At 42.7% G+C, this 19,923-nt stretch overlaps 1 protein-coding gene across 2 annotated transcripts in view; it reads right to left on the reverse strand.

The window, feature by feature from the left end:
* LOC137421667 (copine-4) overlaps nt 1–19,923 on the reverse strand; it is a 238,575-nt gene that overhangs the window by 28,034 nt on the left and 190,618 nt on the right. For both annotated transcript variants that reach the window (XM_068107941.2, XM_078773438.1), the window contains 5 exons: nt 19,473–19,559; nt 19,219–19,278; nt 16,490–16,623; nt 15,509–15,563; nt 14,181–14,232 (listed from right to left, as the gene is read on the reverse strand). In XM_068107941.2, the coding sequence (XP_067964042.2) occupies nt 14,181–14,232; nt 15,509–15,563; nt 16,490–16,623; nt 19,219–19,278; nt 19,473–19,559 (388 nt within the window). The remainder of the gene's footprint in view (nt 1–14,180; nt 14,233–15,508; nt 15,564–16,489; nt 16,624–19,218; nt 19,279–19,472; nt 19,560–19,923) is intronic.

The raw sequence follows: 19,923 nt of genomic DNA on the forward strand, positions 1-19,923 counted from the left end.
TTTTTAGTTTCTGCCACATTAAGTCTGAAATCAAATCCGTGCAAATACCTTTCCTCCAATCGATTTTAGTCATTTGCTAATAATTCCCTGCTGCTTCCTCTGATTAATTCATAAATATCGGAAATGCATAAACTTGTTTTCTCTTGATTTCCCCACTATGGACAAATTTCTTAACATCCTAAATATTTCAATCAGTTCCCCTCATATCTCAGCTATAAAGTAAACTGCCTTGTTATTCAAAACTCTGGTCTTACCGAAGATTTTCGAGTTCTGTAACCATTCTAGTGATTAAACAATTAACTTTCTCTCTTCAGTGTATCTTTCAAATAATGAAGGGCCAATTTGACCAATAAATTTGACCCCATGCTCGATAGCTCAGAGGCGTGTCCATGGTGTGTGTGTGTCCATGGTGTCTTTCTGTTATATTTTCATCCCAGTGTTGCTGTTTGTGTTTTCATCCAATTTTCCATGCGAAATCATACATTGTTGTGCTGTATTGTCAAATCTGCATTCGTGTTTGCTCAGGCCCACTCCTAGGATATCCAGCATGAAAATTATATCTGCTTTGAAGCCGCGTTCCTCGCTCCACTTCTTTCCTTCCAAGTATTGTTCTTTCAGCCTCTTCCTCAACTTTATCCTATTACCCCTCCTCGCTTAAAAAAATAATAGCAAACAAAAACCTCCATAAAAATTATGAAAATTGCTCTAATTCTTCCAGGTTTGATGGGGATCGTCGATAGATTGCCATCTTGAAGTCTCACCATAAATGTTTAAGTCAGCACATTCACTGAGCCACTCAAACATTGATTTTCTTCTTATTCAGCCACTCCAGTGTGGTTTTAGCTTTGTGCTTTGGAGTATTATCCTGCTGAAATGTGAATCTCCACTCTCAGGAGTACTCCTGACTCAGTATCAGATTCATGGCTGACTCAAGCAGGTTTTCATCAAGGATTCTCATGTACTTTGCACCATCCATTGTCCCTTCTATCCTGACAAGCTTGCCAGTCCCTGCTGATGAAAAGCAGCCCCATAATATGATTGTGCCATTACCATGCTTGACAGTAGGGATGGTGTTAACTGGGTGATGTGCAATGTCAGGCTTGTGCCAGACGTAATGCTTTGAATTTAGACCAAAACGTTAAATTTCTGTCTCATCTGACAACAAAACTTTTCTCCACATACCTGAAATATCATTAAGATGCTTTTTCGCAAACTCCATACGAGCTTTTAATTACGTCTTTTTCAGTAATGACTTCTTTCTTGCCACCGGTCCATAGAGGCCAGCTTTGTGAAGGGAACGAGATACTTTTTAATCGATGAGCACCGATCCCCATCTGGGACATATGGCTTTGCAGATCTTTCGAAGTCATTGGTGGATTTACAGTGACATCCCAAACCCGTTTCCTGCTTGCCCGGCTGGTGAGTTTGGATGCGTGACCTGATATGGGTAGACTCTGGGTGGTACGATATGTCTCCCATTTCTTAATGATGGGTCTCACAGTAATCAAAGGGATATTGAGTGCCTTTGAAATCTTCCTATAACCCTCTGCTCAACGGTGCTTCTCCACCACTTTATGTCTGACTTCTTTGGAAATCTCCTTGGTCTTCATGTTTGCCTTGTTGATTGACCAAGTGAGTTGCAACTTAAAACTCCTCAGATAAGTGGGGGAGATTAATTTTTAAGTTAAACCACTCATTACATGCAGGTGAAACCTTTTACACTTATTTTGTAACCTTTCAAACAAATAATTTGCTCCTGAAGTGATTTATGGTTAATTAGGCAAAGGATTTGAATAATAATGCAACTGAGAATCATCTGATTTTCTCTGTTAATCTAACTTATTCACATTTTATCTGCATTTTATAGCTTTATCACTTTGGGGTAGTTTGTGAAGACTCTACATATTAAGTTTGATTTTAAAGCATCATGAAACAAGCTTAGGTGGCATCAAAATGTGAAACTTTGGAGGGGGTGAATACATTTGCAGATTTTCAATCCTGACAAATTACAAGAACTTTATTGCCTCTGTCTTCTTGGTCTGGACATCACTTCTTCCCTTGGTTGGGATAAGTACATTCCTGGCATTGCCAATAAAGCTTCCCAGCGACTTGGTTGCTTGTATTGGGGGTGCTGATACTTCCCTCCGATGCCTCGCTCCACCTGTACTAGACCGCTATACGTCTCGTCAAGGAATGCTGTCGTCACATCTGGGCAGGTGCTCTGACTCATCTTCTGTTTCTTCTTGACAGAATTAAACTATGGGCTGATAATCTGGTAGGCCATGATCTAGCATCATCTCGGGAACCTCTAAGTTCAATGCTCTATGGCCTCTCTATGTCTCTTCTACAGGTACTATGATGGAAGATGCTAAAAAGGCCTTTCACTACTTGTCCCTCCTATACATACTTTCAAGCACTCTACATGTTTGGCATCCTCTGCACACCCACACACTGTCTATGTTTCTAAGGTCAATACAGTACGATATTCCTCCAGTTTTTCCCGACACACTGCCAAACTCTGAAATTCCTCACATGCATACTGTTTTCCCACAACAGACAACCTTTCCCAGTTTAAGAGAAATGTTTATAGGGGTCTACTTTCCTAGTGATTCCCCTTCCCACAATTTATTTTGAGTGGCCTTGAGACCTTTTGATGGGCAAACTCCCCATAAAAGATCTTTATACTCACTCTCTGTCTCGCGCCCCCTGCTGGCATATTGTGAGTTGGGTGTGGCATCAAGGCGGCAGTGTACGTGCGTGTGTAGTTCGTTGTTGCATTTCTGTGTTTTGTTCTTTTATCATCTCTTCTTTTTATCATTTTATCATTTTAATTTTTTTATCATTTTTATGTGTTCTTTGTATCAGGTCTTTTATCATCTTTCTTCCTCTTTTCTAGTATTCTCTGTCCTCCCTTCCCCCCCCCCCCCCAGGCCCTTCCCCCCCCCCCCTCAACCTTCGTTTTTGTTTCCCTATTTACCTACGTTATTTGTGTCGATTCATCGTGTTTGTTCTTCCTCGTTATTTTACCTTCCCCATTCCTTTTCAAGACGAGAGAGGCAGAGAGCCCACAGCGTGTGGTTTAGACGAGAGAGGCAGCATTAATCGTTTCATAGAAAGAAAGGTGTGTTGGGTGACTTTTTGAGGACTACCGTGCACCTCCTTTTTGTTGAAAACGATTGTTTTCTTTATATTATACAGTGTTCATTTGAGCTTTATTGCTGTTAGGCTTGGACGGTTTATTACCCTCACATGAGGAGAGGGTATTGCATTTGAGTCCGTTTGTTTGTCTGTTTGTCTGTCTGTTTGTTTGTCTGCACAGAATAAATATGATTTTATCTGCAACCATTGGTCCAACCATAAATAAAACCAACCAACCATAAAATCATAAAAACCAACCATAAATATGATTTTAAATATGAACCAACCATAAAAAAAAACAACCATAAATATGATTTTAAATATGAACCAACCATAAAAAAAAACAACCATAAATATGATTTTAAATATGAACCAACCATAAAAAAAACCAACCATAAAACCAACCATATATATGATTTTATCTGCAACCATTGGTCCGATTGACAGGAAATTTTCACCATAGGTGCGTGCAACACACCACCTGTAGAATTTTTTTATGATAATTATGAAAAAAAGAAAAAAAATTGCACCTCTATATCTCCGAAAGCGCTGCATAGGAAAAATTGAGACATGGCTCATTGTAAAGAACTCCCTGTGTGGATTAACATCTGTAAATGATGATGTCATACTGTCATAGGTTCCTCCATTATGACATCATAATTCGACAATTACAAAACTTCATCCGATCAAGATGAAATTTCTTGAGCATAATCTAGGGATAAATTGGTGGAGAAAAAAATTAATAATGATGACGTCATCGATCACGTGGTTCGGCCGCCATATTTGTTTTAACACAACAGCCTTAAAAACCACTGAAAATACATCCTGGCGAGGGTCTGCAATATCTGATTGCTCTTTCTTGTTTGGTAGTTTTGATTTTCTTTAATTAAAATTTTCTTTTCCCCCTCCTGCCGAGGATCGGTGGGTGGGGTGTGCTTTGTGTGTGTTCGTTCACCAAGGAAATGGCGGTGGTGGCACATGCAAATCACTATGCTGTGTTCAAGAATCTGACTCGCAAGCATGGAGTAGTGTGCAAACAAGTCATTGTTTCCATGGCAAATGTCGATTATGTTGCTCGTGTAGTTGATCAAGGTTTGGTCTTAGACTCAGGGCAGTTTTTAATGGCGTACCCCCTAGACACTCCTGCTCGGAAGGAAACAATCTCTAACGTCCCACCCTTCCTGAAGGGTGACTTGATTACCACTGCATTGGCAAAGTATGGAACAATCGTTTCACAAATGTTGATGATTCCTTTGGGAATCAAGCAGGACAATGCGAAGCACATGATGTCCTTTAGGAGAAGTGTTTACATGGTATTGAATAACGGGAATGAGGAGTTGAATTTAATGTTAAAATTCACTCAGGACGGGCACGACTACCAAGTATATGCTACCACAGATTCACGAAAGTGCTCTTTGTGTGGTGGGTTTGGGCATATGAAATGTTTCTGTCCCAAAAATAAGGAACAGGCCGAAGATCCCGTTGCAGCTGTTCCTCCTGTGGAGGGAAATGTAAGAGATTAAATTCCAAGTGTTTCCTCTGTGGTGCCTCAACCGACCCCTGTAAACGTAAACAATGTTGTATCAGACAGAGGAGCAGGATGAAAGTGGGAACAATGGGTTCACTTTGGTTAAAAAACGAAAGTCAAAAATAAGAGATGCATCTCCAATCTCTCATAAACAAGACCGAAAGTCTAACAGAGGCATAGCCAGCTAACAGAGGCATGTAAAAGATTATAAACCACAAACACATATTATTAGCTTTTTAAACAGTCGCTCATGCTGTTTACAACATTAAACAAAGAAATTTGGAAGAATCCCGACATCCGTGAGGTAAGTTTTACTTACAGAACTGAGGGAAGATCTACTATAATCTATATACCCCACAAGGATTGGGTTAATAACAAGCTGTCAAAAAACCGAGGTGAATTCCTTACTTCCACGTTTGTTAGTACCGTACACCGCTTATCATTGATTAATGAACCATACACCACTTCAATCCATTAACATTGTATTCCCGACATTGTGATTAAAGTGTTATGGTCATGTTTACTCTATTATTATTATTACTATTACGAAAACGATACCACTGAAACGATACACTACTGTATTAAGAAACCTGGGCTTAATTTGTCCAAAGCGGTCCGAAGGGTAGGCATAAAGCCTAAGGCCTATACATACCGTTTTGTTGCAAGAGACGTAACGCCGGTGCTTTCCATATTTGATGATCATTTTAACAATCGGTTTGTTTGTGTTTCACACTGAATGAAAAACGTAAAGGTAAAGCATGGTGATTGTGATATGACAGGTTTGACGATATGTTCGGCTTGAACGAAATTGGAATAAAAATGCCGGAGTGTGTAGAGACAGCTGCTGTACTGCCGTAATGACATCAGATGTAATCACATCACCCTGTCATGTGACCAGATCCTCAGCTCTGATTGGTATACGTTTGAGGGGACATCCATCCATCCATCCATCCATCCATACATACATACATACAGATGAACAAACACTTTTCTAGACGGCTTCGCCCAATGGGCTACGCCGTAAAAAGCCTGTGACACTGAGAAGGATGGAAGTATTCCCGGTGGAGGGAATCGATTTTCTGCTCCACAGACTCTGCAAGATGAGGAGGGTTCCAGTGTTGCTATGGACCAACTGGAACAAGATGATGTAAGTGAGCGCATAAACTCAATTGAGAGTTGTCCGAAGGTTCTCGAGAATTACTTACGGTCGGTTGTAGAAGATCGTGAGGAACAGTGTGAGGTTGTTGAAAGTGGTGGGTGGGAGGTAGATAACGTAATTGGGATAGCCCCCTGGTAGATGATCCTCTGGTGGCTGAATCATTGTCAGGCAGTGGAGAGGGTTCTGTGGTTCCTCTACCTCCCTGTGTGGATGAACCACTGTTGCTAGAATCTGTCAGGTGGTGAAAATGTAAATTCGGTTCTTCAAACCCCCGGTGGGCCCGCAACAGATTAGATTAAGCAAAGTGGGGAGAGTAACGAGGGGGTTCTAGTTCCAGAGGTAGAGGTATTTGGTGACACCATGGGGGGGGGGGGGGAGGGTGATTCCGCCTCAGAAGATTCAGAAATTGATGATTTAGAAGAAGTGACGTTTCAGACCGATGAGGTGAAAGTCACCCCCTCGGATGATGAGATAAATGCCTTTCTAAAAGACTCCTATCGTAAACGCAATGTTGATTTGAAGGATTTTTTTCAGACCTTAAGGGACTTATAAATCGACTCAAGGAAATTACTCGGAGTCCGGATGATTCCGTTTTTACATATACAAATAAATTCCGGTTAAAGAAATGGGTTAAAAAAGCCCAGACTGATTTAAAGAAAACCCAGAAGGATTCGAAGTCGTAACTCCTCCATCCTCATGGCTGAGGTGCATTTTGGGAGTATAAATATGAATGGAGGTGTAGCCTTAGTGTGTAAACTCCAGGTTAAATCCTTGGTAAAGAGATTGAAGCTGGGGATTGTCCTGCTTCAGGAAACTCACAGTACCCTGAATTCTCATGCCGATTGGAGGCAGCTACTGAAAGGACAACTTTTCTTAAGCGATAAAGATTCCATTACTGCAGGAATTGCTTTCTTTTTGCATCCTGTTCTGCAAACCACCTCTGTCGTGTTCACTGAGGTTGTGCAGGGATACTTCACCACTTTTTCCTTTGTGTTGGATAGTTTTAGGTTTTTTCTTGTGAATGTGTATGCTCCAAGTAAAAGCAAGGAGAGGAATGACTTGTTGTTATAAGTGACTAGGATTTTAAAGAATATTGGGTCCCATGATTTATTGTGATTGGGGGGGATTTTAATTGCACTTTAAACCCTGCGTTGGATCGCAATCGTGCAGAACCTCACCCTGAGTCAGCTAAGCCCTTAGCAGAGGCAGTTCGGAGATTTTTATTGGATGATGCATGGAGGGTTCAGCACCCTAAAGAGTGTGGGTTTTCATGGTGTGGATGTGTAAGGAACATTGTCACGTTAGTGAGGTTAGATAGGTTTTATGTTAATAAGCAGATGATGAAGGATGTTTTGAGAACAGATATTATTCCCTCCGGTTTCTCAGACCACAGTCTAATTGCCCTTGTTTTCAAACTAACGTCTCGTTTGGGGGGGATTAGGGGGCGGTCTTCTTATTGGAAATTAAATATAGATATGCTCAGTAATACTTACTTCCATGAAGCCTCTCTGGTGGTGTGGCAGGACCTCATTTGCAGAAGAGATAATTTTGTTAATTTGCGAACTTGATGGGACAATGCAAAGGCGCAAATTGCGGTGTTCTGCCAACAGTTTCAAATGTTTACCTCAAAGCAAGGAAGAGTAGAGAAACAAGTTTTGGAAAGAGAGATTACAAAATTGCAAAGAAATTTAGCAAAACAACCGGATGTGCAGAAGCACAAGCTATTGGTAGGGAAGCAATTGCTGCTGAAAGAGATTGTAAATTATAAGGCCATGGGTGCTATGATTAGACTAAGGATAGATCGCTTATACAAAATAGATGCGCCTACTAAGTATTTTTTAAATCTGGAATAAAAATCTGTGCCACAAAAGCAAATGGGATGCCTCATGAGGCTGGGGGAAAACATTAGTGTGTCACAATTCCAGATAAAGAAGGTTGCTTCTGATCACTTTACAAAGTTATTTTTTAATGAGGAAGTGCAAGAGAATGCAATGGAGCTGCCTCAGCTAAGAGACGAGCATAAAGTGAATCTTGGAACTCCATTGACATTACATGAGCTGGAACAGTCACTGATGACTTTGACTACAGGAACAGCACCAGGTCTGGATGGCCTCCCAGTGGAGTTTTATAGGAGTTTCTGGACACTTGTAGGCCCTTGCTTGCTAGAGGTCCTTGAAGAAAGCATTGAAGGTGGTGAACTTCCTCTCAGCTGCCGTAGAGCGGTGGTGACGCTCCTTCCGAAAAAGGAGATCCACAGCTCATCACGAGTTGGCGGCCTGTTTCGCTTGTATCAGTTGACTATAAAATTTTTGCGAAAGTATTGGCATGACATTTATCCCCTGATTTAGAATATTTGATACACATTGTGATGAAGGGTTTTGTGTTATGGGTCGTCAGATTCATGACAATATTTTTCTTGTTCAGGATCTATGGAATGTATTGTTACGGATCTGGGACGACGGCGCTCCCCTTGCCAAGGGGGGTTAACCCCTTGTCCTTTATACTGGCCGTCGCCGATCCTGAAGCTACAACGTCCTTCTCGGAGCGAACAGCAGCCGGCAGCTCTGCGTCTTCACAACCGGCGACAATAAGCATCTTCTCTTCTGGATTTGGTTATGACAAACTTCCCTGAAAATGTCTGCTGCTCTTCTTCTGCTCCAATCGGCTCATCTGATCATGTGCTTGTCAAAGTGGACATCTCTCTGACCATTCTCAGAGAGCCTCCTCAGCGTCGACGAGTCTGGCATTTCACTCAGGCCAACTGGCACGGTCTTCAAGCAGCCATCAATCATCTGGACTGGTCTCCCATCTCTACCGCCTCTGACATCAACTCATCCTGGGAATTCTTTCAAAGTAAATTGCTCTCTCTCATGCACAGATTTATACCATCTCGTCTTCAGTTGTCATACCCTTCCTCCCGTCCATGGTACACGGAATCTTGTGGTGAGGCTGTTGCCCTGAAACAACTTGCTTTCGTCTCCTGGAAAGCAAATCCAACGGAAGGAAATCTCATTTCCTTTCACAAAGCCCGAAACAAGTGTGTGTCCACCCTCAGGAGAGCCAGGAAACAATATCTCACCATTCTCAAGACCGAACTCTCTTATCTGTCTCCCTCTTCCAAATCCTGGTGGCGTCTGGTCAAATCTGTTTCTGGTGTTTGTTCCCCCTCCATCCCCTCCCTCACCTCAAACGGCTTAACGGCTGACTACGCACGTGAAAAAGCTGAATGCCTCAACTCTGTGTTTGCCTCTAAATCTTGTGTCCCAAACCCATCCCTCTCTGTACCCACCGTACCCAGTCGTACCCAGCTGCTCCTGGACTCTGTGTCCTTTCCTCCTGACAAGGTGGAAAAGTTTCTGTCAACCCTCGACTCTGATTCTGCAACTGGTCCTGACGGCATCAGCCCACGGGTCCTAAAATCATGTTCTTCTGCTCTTTCACTCCCTCTTTCTGTTCTCTTCACCCTCTCTTTTGCTCAAGGTCATCTGCCATCTGCTTGGAAATCAGCCAACATCACCGGTTTGCACAAAAAAGGTGCAAAAACAGATCCCAGCAACTACAGACCAATCAGCCTTCTCCCAATTATCAGCAAAGTCATGGAATCCATCATTGCTTCAGATATTAAATCTTTCCTCTTCTCCAATGGCTTGATCTCTGATCATCAATTTGGTTTCAGACCTGGTCACTCTACTCTGGACATGCTGCTTCTGCTTTCTCAACAATGGATAGAGGTCCTCAACGCCAAACAGGAAATTAGAGCTGTCTCCCTTGACATTTCACGTGCCTTCGATACGGTCTGGCACCCTGCTCTGCTCACCAAACTCTCCTCCTTTGGTATCCATGGAAATCTCCACGCATGGCTGGCGGACTTCCTCTCTGGTCGTAGTCAACGTGTGGCCCTTAATGGGTTTCTCTCATCTCCTCTTCCTGTTCAGGCTGGAGTTCCCCAAGGTAGTGTTCTGGGCCCTGTGCTTTTTCTGGTCTTCATCAATGATCTCTCTGACTCTCTTGAAAATCCTCTCTATCTCTTTGCTGACGACTCTACTCTCTGTCGCTCCATTCCTCATCCCTCAGATCGGCAGTCTGCAGCCTCCTCACTCTCTGCAGACCTGGACAAAATCACAGACTGGTCAAACAAGTGGAACATGTCTTTCAATCCTGACAAATCTCACACTCTTACAATGTCTCTCCGAAAGGACCGACTGGACAACCCTCCCATCTACTTTCTCAACAATCCTCTCCAAGAAGTTCTGTCGATCAAGCTTTTGGGTCTCACTATCTGCCATGATCTTTCTTGGGAAAACCACATTTCCAAGCTGGCCTCCAAAGCCAGTCGCCGACTGGGCATCCTCCGTCGTGCGAAGTCCTTCCTTGGCACACCTGAGCTCCTCACCACATACAAGGCTTTCATCCGCAGCTCAATGGAATACTGTTCCCCCCTCTGGGCTGGTGCTCCTGCCTCACACCTTGCTCGGCTTCACGCTGTTGAGGCCAAAGCTTTCAGAATCATTGGAATCTCCTGCGATGTAGTCAACACCGAGGGCCTTTCACTCACTCACCGCTGGCAGGTTGGTGGTCTTTCTGTCTTCTACCGACTCCTCTCCGGCCTTGCTCCCCCAGCTCTCTCTGTACTCTGTCCCCCCAATATTCCTTCAGGTCGCACAAGATCTGCCTGCAACCCTCTTATGGTTAAACTGCCAAAGTCTAGGCTCTCTGCTCACCTTCACTCTTTCATTCCCCTTTTCTCCCGCCTCTGGAACAAACTCCCCCACTCCCTTCAATCCCACTCCTCCCTCCAGGTCTTTAAAACAGCTGTTCACCACCATCTCTTATCTTCCCCCATCGAAAACCTTGATCTTTTCTACCCCCGGTAATTCACCCCAGAGTCCTTGCAGTGTTCATATGTTTTATTCCTCTCCCACCTCCCCCCAAGTCCTCCCGATGTCCCTGCTCTCAAATGTTGTGTTTGTGTCCTTCCCCCTCTTCCCCCTCTCTTTTGTGTCCTTCCCCCTCTCTCCCCATCTTGTCTGCCGCTCCCCTTGTTTTTTGTGTTTTGTGTGTCGGTTTGTCTTTTTGTGTGATTAATGTTAGCTCTTTCACGAGCCTCGATCTTGTATACAAAAAAAAAATTAAAAAAAATAAAAATAAAAATAGGGCCCCTAGAGGGTCTCGGTTTATTGCCGCAATATCAGCACCCTCTCACGTCTTTCTGTCTTCTCCGGTTCAGCTGGATCACGCATCTCTCTGAATAGGCTTGCGCGTGCGCTTATATTGCGCCTGGTGCGATCAAGCCGCCTGCCTTTTGGAAACGCCCACCGGTGAGCTCGCCTCGGCCTTGGTTGGTCGCGAGGGCTCACCGGTCCCGCCCCTTGATGAGGCGCTGGCAGAGCCACGCCTTGTTCCTGGCGCTTGGCTGACTCCTCCCACCTTCTGCTCCGAGATGACCTCGTGTTCAATGGAGTTTGGGGCGTTGATGATGCCAATAACAACCGCCCAATGTAACGGTGGCGAACGCCGCCGTGCTGGCGCTTTGGAGGCCACGGCGATATTGTAGGGGATCTATCTTATTTGATTTGGTGCAATGCAGAGTCAACTAATGGAAAACAGAGCCTTAAACTGGAACACATAATAATGATATAACTATTGAGGGATCCTATGGTTCTCTACGTGTGTGCGATGTACTAACTAAAAGGACGACCTTTGATCTTTACATGAAACGGAGGTATTTACAGGAATCATTACATTATTTACAGAGGGTGATATTTACAACAATTACCAACGTGCAGGATTCTCAAATCCGCAACAGTATGTAAAAGAGAAAATGAAGAAATTGGATTAATCTATCTTGATCAGGAAAATGCTTTTGACCGGGTGCACCACAGGTATTTATTTAGAGTTCTGGAAAAGTTTGGTCTCAAAAATGGTTTTGTTGCTTACATTAAACTGTTATACAGTCAAGTTTATTCATTATTTAAAGTCAATAATAAACTGATCCCACCTATTAAGGTTGAAAGGGGGATTAGGAGGGCTGCCCTCTGTCTGGTATTTTATATGCCTCGAGTATCGAACCCCTATTAATAGTGCTTCAGAAATCTCTAGAAGGCTAAAGAGTGTCGGCAGAGCATAAAGTGAAGGTATCGGCCTATGCAGATGACGTTTGTGTTTTGGTGAAAGATGACAAAGACGTTGGGTTGGTTGAAGGGAGCTTGGAGCTTTTAATAAAGCGACGACAGCTATCGTAAATTGGGGCAAAAGCCAGGCCTTGTGGATGGGTCAAGCGAGTGGACCCTTGCCTTCCCTTCCATTGCAACTCAAATGGAGTTTTGAAGGTATTAAATACCTGGGAGTGTTTCTCGGTAATGTAAATGTGGAAAAGAAGAATTGGAGGGGTTGGTGGATGCCCTTGAACAAAGATTGGCAAAGTGGGGAGGCTTGCTCGTTCAACTTTCTTATAGGGGACGTGTGTTTGTGCTCAACAATCTGGTGGCATCCCTGCTGTGGCGTCGTTTCAAAGTGGTGCAACCCCCAGAAAGTCTGGTGTAAAACCTACAGAGGATTCTAATTGACTTCCTTTGGAGTGGCAAACACTGGGTTCGTCCTGGAGTCTTCCCCTGGACAAAGGAGGTCAAGGCCTTGTGGACTTGATCAGTAAGATTATGGCCTTTCGTATGACGGCGATTAAGCGTCTGATACATAGACCTTTGTACTTGGCTTGGAGGTTTCTGGCCAACTCTCTTTTGAACCGAACTGGTGGCCTTGGTTACTCACGAGATGTTTTTCTGATTGATGTCCAACAACTGGACCTCACACGACTACCATCCTTCTACTCCAGCAGGCTGAATGCTTGGCAAGCGTTTAAAATAAGCAGCTGGAAAACATCGTACTCAAAAGAAATGTTCTTGCATGAACCCCTCTTTTACAACCCACTTTTCGAAAGTATTCCGAAGGATCGAAGTTTTGTTGAGAATTTTTTGGGAATAACATCCGGAGAGTAAAGATCTGCTCGACGGGGCAGGAAATTGGATGAGTGCTGCTGCTCTGACAGAAACTGTAAGCATCAGGTCAGCAAGACACGTCTCTCTTGTGCTCTGTGGTGTATTGAAAAGGTTCCGTGACAAGAACCTATGTGGTATATGCGGATGAATTGGCCCCTAGGGAGGAAGTGTCCCCTGTACCTGTGCCAGCTGCCCCTCCATTTCCGGATCTTGTGCTTTTCCCAAATAAGTGTACAACCCACTCGGTCTATAAAATCTCAACGACTCTCCTTTGGAAGGCCGAATGCTCATTATCCCCGGATGAATGGCGGACCGTGTATCAGGTTTGCGTGAGTTTAGGGTGCGATATTTCTAAATTGAACAATAAGTGGGCCTGCTTGTTTCCGGATGGATCTCCCTCTCAACCTCAATGGGATCGTTTTTATCAACTTATACTTATACCCAAAAGGGCTTATACCCAAAGGCTTATACCCAAAAGGGCTTATACCCAAAAGAACCGGGGACCTTCAGTGGAGACTAGCTCATTGGATTTTACCCACAAATCATCTGCTACACGTTTTTTCTGAATTGATACCTGATGAATGTCTTTTTTGTGGTGCATCTGAAACTCTTTTCCTTGCATATGTCGAGTGTAGGCGTTTAATTTCCTTATTTCAATTACTGAAGGAACTGTTTAGAAATTTATCACTGTGTTTTAATTTTAGAGTTTTTATTTTTGGTGTTAAATACTTGCCTTGCTTAAGAAAAGAAGCACCTTTGGCCAATTTTTTGTCAGCTCAGGCAAAGACGGTGATCTATAACATTCGGAAAGAGAAACCTGAAGGCTCATCTGAGAGGGATTGTAATTTGTTGGTACTTTTTAAGAATCTTGTGGTTACCAGGATTAAACTCGAGTTTAGTTTCTATAAACATCAGGGTAAGTTAACATAATTTGAGTAAATGTGGGTGGTGAATTCTTTGTGTCGTGTGGTTGATGGAGATTTAGTGTTTGATCGGTAAAATTGTAAATGTTTCAGCTGTGATTGTCCCGGATTTTTCTCTGTCATTTGTTTTTCACGTGTTTCTAGTGTTTTGGGTGTGGTTTTGTACTTTTATAATAAAAGATGAAACAGTCAGTCTCTCTCTGATTCATTATCAGCCATAATCTTTCTTGGGCAAACCACATTTCAATGGTGGCTTCCAAAGCCAGCGTCCATTGTGCAAAGCTCTTCCCTGGTATACTTGAACTCTTATCCACCTACAATGCCGTCATCCGCAGCTTGATGAGATCTTTCTTAATGGGATTTTACACTTTTAAAGCATAACAAGAGTGGTATTTCTGCAGTTATTGTATCCTATTTCATTGTATAATCTTACTCACCTTCACATATTGGATTCTCAAGGTTGAGGCGCAAAGGGAAGTCATGTGATACCTGTAAGCAAAGGAAATAATAGGGAATACAAAATAAATTCTGGGACATTAATGCCTGAAAGTTGTAACTTCACTTGGCGCATTTGTAACTTGTCGTAACATTTATAATTTTTGTTACTCCACCCTGCCATTTGTGACTTCAAATGCCAAACTGCAGCAATGCCATTACTATACTTCTTGATCACAACACACTTGGTCAGGCGCAAACAATCATCATACTCAGTTGTCCTCCATCAACAACAACAACAACAACAGGCATTTTAAGGCCATTTTCCCTGCTAGAGCGGGGGTTAGCCTTGCGGTCCCCATGACAATCTTCTCCATTTTGCCCTATTTTCTGCATCTCTCCTTGTTAACCCCCTTGCCCGCATTTCTTCTTCCACCATCTTTAGCCAAGTCTTTATCGGTCTTCCCCGTCCTCTACTTCCTTCTACATTCATTTCCATCACTCTTCTCAACCAGTCACTTTCATCCTTCCTCAACACATGACCAAACCATCTCAACCTGTTTCTCTTCACAGCATCCATCACAGGCTCTATTCCCATCATCTTGTCCTCCATCAGTTCTACATAATTTTTCAATGAGATTAATATCTCTCCAAAGATATTACAGGAAAAGTCGACAAAGTCTTCTAGCTGAAGACCCAGGATGGGTTTCTTGAGCAAGATAATTTAACGAAGTATTAGTATGACAATGAAATAGTCAGTTGTACACTGAATAATGAACATACTCTTCTGAAACAATTATGAATCCACTTAAAAACTATTCTAAATTTTAATCGATTTCCTCATTAAAAAGCTTAATTGGATTAACAATTCCTTTCCACCTAACACTCCGGAAAATAACAACAATGTCAACTTGACACCAATCTGTCTCTCATCCATGATGGCAGCCGTAGCCAAAATCTCCCACAGATTCACTAGAGCTGCTCGGCAACTTGGAATACATGATAGTCGGGTGGTTTCGCGAATTGACCATTAATGAATCGATACAAGCATCACATTTTTACATGAGACTCTTTTGGATCCCAATCAATTTTAGGCTAGCAGCCATCCTAAATTTTACCGACTATCTTGACAATACCATCAGGACATCCTCCCAAATGTGAGATAAATATGCTGTAAGTAACGGTGTTGGTAACACGTTGAGAACAGCAAGTTCATCTCCTGCACAGGAAGTTGATTGCTGTTCAAATTTGTAATTGCTATATATGCTCCAGGTGATATTTTATGAGTTGTGACTTTATTATGTTGTGTTTCTCAGACAATGTAACTCACATGATAATTGGGGGGTATCCGGGCACCAAAACCAAAGGCGGGGAAGAGTTTATCACTGCAAACAGCAAGCACAGTGTATAATAAACAACAATCTAAAACCTTGCTTTTATGATACCAGCATAAACCACACACAATGTAAAGAGAGGATCAATAATCATTACTTGTAGGTGTGCAGAGCAACTTGCTCGATTGGGTGGCGATAACATACAATTTTGCTTCGAGCGTGCACGCAGGAATCACAAAATGAGTGCGGGTTAAGTTGCTAAATGTTTCATTTTTCCTTTTATGAAGTGAGAAATATTAAATGGCTCAGTGCAAGCTCATGAAAAGACTCCAGATAATCTTCTTGAGGAAAAAATATATGAGCTTTTCGATCTTAATTACTGTGCTTTGTACCTGGCCCTGGCATCATTGGTTATTTCCTCCGTGCTCCTGCTTTCTCTCGCCTGTATGTTCATGGTCGCGGTGCTATAGCCTCGCTCTATGTCATGTACGATGTTATTCGTTTTTCATGAGAAAAGGTAAATTTTCATGGAGGTAATATTGTTAAGATCGTGTGATTATATGAGGAAGCTTGGTGGATGTTTATTAAATAAAAGTATAATGTGTATGTGGATAAAAATGAGGGAGTTATGCAATAAAGGTGTGTGCATACGAGGGTGTTATGGAATGAAGGTTATATTTCCACAACTTAGAAGGAAATACAAGGAATTTGGCTGCAGGGTGAGGCCATTTGGCCCATTATGCCCGTGCTTCATCAGCACCACATTCATTATATTTATCAGTATATTCCCGTATTTTTACTGTGGGGGGAGAGAGAGTGGAGAGGAAACCTGCAGAGCACGTGGATTAAACGACCTGTATGCCCTACGAGCTTGCACGTACAGGTCGACAATGTAGTAATGTTCTTATGTTTTCATCATACAAAAGTATAAAAGTAATGCGAGTTGAAGACTGAATGATGAACAGTGCAATACTCACCTGTCATAGTCTTGGCAGATCTCTCCAACTGATACAAGGGCCTTAAGATATTCATTTGGCTGATACGGGTGGATGTAATGAAGGGAGCAGCTGTTCTTTGGGTCTCCGTTTGAAGCTGTGAAGTCTATAGCAACCTTCAATGGGAAATGTGACGTGGGATAAGGGGAAAATTGTACATATTAAAAAAAAAAAAGGATCTTGAAATTGTAACCGATCTGCAGTTATTTTCAAATCTATCTTTTTGGGGGTGAATTTACATCAAACTAAAGAGGCATCCTGGTTTTTTATTTCACCCACATCAGACTTATCATAGATTCGCTAACGTGAATGTGGGCTGGCATGATGGCCTAAAGGCACACACGCTTGTCTCTAAGCTGTTTAGCGTGGATTTGAATTTCGGCCCAGCGATAAACTGTCATCCCGGTGTTTCATCGGCAGGGTGATTCATCATTGTGTCCCTCGGATGGACATTAAACTGGACCCTGGCCAAATTCCAAATTCCTGCCCTAACTAATATACTGCTGCGAAGGCAATGGCAACTCTCATTACAATCCTTGCCAGGAAACTGCTTTGGCAGAATCGATGCTCTGAAACAGAGTATCGTACATCAGAATCAGAAGAATGTGAGTGCAAATCTTCAGGAAAGATTATGCTTCAGAAAAGTTTTTCTGAACAACTTCTCATGCTTTTGTCAGAACTTTTGGAACTCTCTTAATTAAGCTGAACTCTCTGAGCTGTCTTCCTCTGATTATATTTCGTATTAGTATTGCCTTTCGTATTGAGGCTAACCCCCGCTCTAGAGGTTAACCCCCGCTCTGGTAGGGAAAATGGCCTTTAAAATGCATGTTGTTGTTGTTGTTGTTGTTGTTGTATTAGTATTGCCTATAGCGCCATTCTCTGGTGTATGCTCTGCAGCAAACCTCTCTCTCTTTCCAGAATGATCCACAGCCTGCTCTACACATGACAAGGCAGAATGTTTGAATTCAGTATTTGCTTGCAAAGTGAGAGTCCATACCTCAACACTCCCCATCCCCTCATTGTCCTCATTTACCCATTGACACTTGGACGGATGTTTTCCACGTGAGAAGATCAAGAAGTATCTGGATGACCTTTACATCTCAACTAAAGACCAACCAACATGATGTCATCTGTGACGATGGACCAAATTGGCATTTCCTCTGTTGTTATTTTCAGTCTCACTTCAGGCGGCGGACTGTCTGCTTGAAAGTGGCTTACAACAAGCACAATCGTAAAGAAGAGTAGAAACATTGACACGCTCAACTGATTACCGATCACCAGTTTGGTTTTCACCAAGGGCCTTCTGGGCATTCTGCTTCTCCTCAACCAGTAATGGACATAATCCCTGAATTAGGTGGCAGGGTGGTCCTTGATGGTGTCCTTTCCCATAATCTTTCCTTTTAGGCTGGAGTTCCATAAGGTAGTGTCTTAGGTCCTACCTTATTTTTGATCTATATCATTGATCTGAATCTCTTGAAAACCAACTTTACCATTTTGCAGAGTACACTACCCTGTGGGGTGCAGATGTGTGCAGAGGGCATCAGGAAGGGCATCCGGCCATAAAAACATTGCCTCAAAACAGGGAACCATGATTGTCATGGGGCCCGCAAGGCTAACCCCTGTTCTGGCGGGGAAAATAGCCTTAAAACGATCATTCATTCATTCATTCATTCATTCACTACCCTGTGCAGAACAATACGTCCCAGTTGCTAAAGGTGGGCCGCTGCCGAATCCCTTCCGTCAGACCTCGACAACATAAGCTGCTGATCAGCTATTTGGTTCAATAACAGTAAGACACATGCTCTCACACGGTCTCTCCACAAGCTTATGTCTGGCCTTGATCCTCCTGCTCTCTCCTAACTCTATCCTCCCCAAGCCACCCCAAGTCACCTGCATTCTTGTAGAAACCCTTACCTGCTCACACACTCAAAAGTCCCCACCTGCATTCCCTTATTCTCCCAATTGTGGAGTAGACTCCCTGTGTCTGCTGTCTTGTCATCCTCACTTCATTCCTCCAACTCTGCTTCCCATTACTACCTCATCCATGTATCCATGCATATCCATGATTTATTCCCCACACGTCGATTCTTTCTATGCCTCCCTGGTCCATTCTTACTCATTTTGTTTTTTTTCCTCCTCGCGTATTTCCATCAACCCCACCCGCTCCACCATTTGGCAGTTTGTGAATCTGCTGCCCTTTGTTGTTCAGCTCCTTGCTGTTCAGTTCAGCTCCATTAGCCAAGTCCCTTGTGTAGGAAAAAAATCGGAAATAGGTCAGGGCTGTATCACTGAACATATCCTATTATTTGACAAAGTATGGCACCTGGCTCTACTTGTCAAGTTTTCTGTCTGTAGAAATCAATGCTGTTTTCACACCTGGCTAACCAACTCTCTCTCGCATACAAATTGCTTGTAACTCTTGCTTGCTCCGTATTAATGGCTCGGCCTGTGAAGACTTTTGGTCTTCACCAAATGTCTCAACATAATGTCGAACAGTTCCCCCATCACAGAGACAGAGTGTGAATCTCTGTAACATTCATAGCAGGCCTCAAACAAATACCAAAAAAAACTGTAGTTTTAATTGATACTGAATATGACATGGCATATTTGGACCTTAAGTCAATTTCATTCTTACCAAGTTCTACCTGTATATAAAAAGAAAGACAATACCATTTATTTCATGATCACTTCTCTTAGTTGTGGCCACTTACTGTGAACTGAATCTGACAACCTCCCATGATGTAGTCGAGAAAGGTGTAAACCTTTTGTATCTGCAACCACCAGAAACAAAGCACAATGACAATGCGATATAATAAAGCTGGTTTCAAAGTGCGTGTGTGCAAAGGCAATCGTTGTTGGTTGCTTGGTTGCTTGATTGGTGTTGGTGCTATAAAAATTTGGATGACAGACCTGTGAGCACAGAAAAAGAAAATAAACGCCCTATTTGACATTCATTCACATTTACCTTGCACTGTGTCAGCATGACGATGCCAGAATTCTTGTAGTTTTTCCTCTTCACTTTGTACTTTGAGTTAACACAATCCCACTGCACCTTCAGTTGTAAAGAAAAATGCACCGAATTATACTAAAGCAAAAAGGAACAGCTAAACAACAAAATTGTGTTAAATACCACTCTTCCAATTATAAAACAAACATGAAAAAGCAGACTTGGCTTTAATCAATGTTTTGTTCATGATTCATGAACTTCCTCAGGCCTGCATTGCAACTCTGGATTATAATGGTAAGACCATCACAAGGGAACGACAATCCCTGGTTACACAATAAGGAATAAAACATTTTGTTGAGTAATGAAAGCCAAATCAATGCCTGAAGCGAATGTGCGCCATCAAGCTGGTGTGGGATGCGCACGGTGTTGTTCAATGTCGACAGTAATGTATGCCATTGGGTAATGCCAT

Source organism: Myxine glutinosa, chromosome 2 (assembly GCF_964187855.1).
Source record: "Myxine glutinosa chromosome 2, kmMyxGlut1.1, whole genome shotgun sequence".
NCBI classification, from domain to species: Eukaryota; Metazoa; Chordata; class Myxini; order Myxiniformes; family Myxinidae; genus Myxine; species Myxine glutinosa.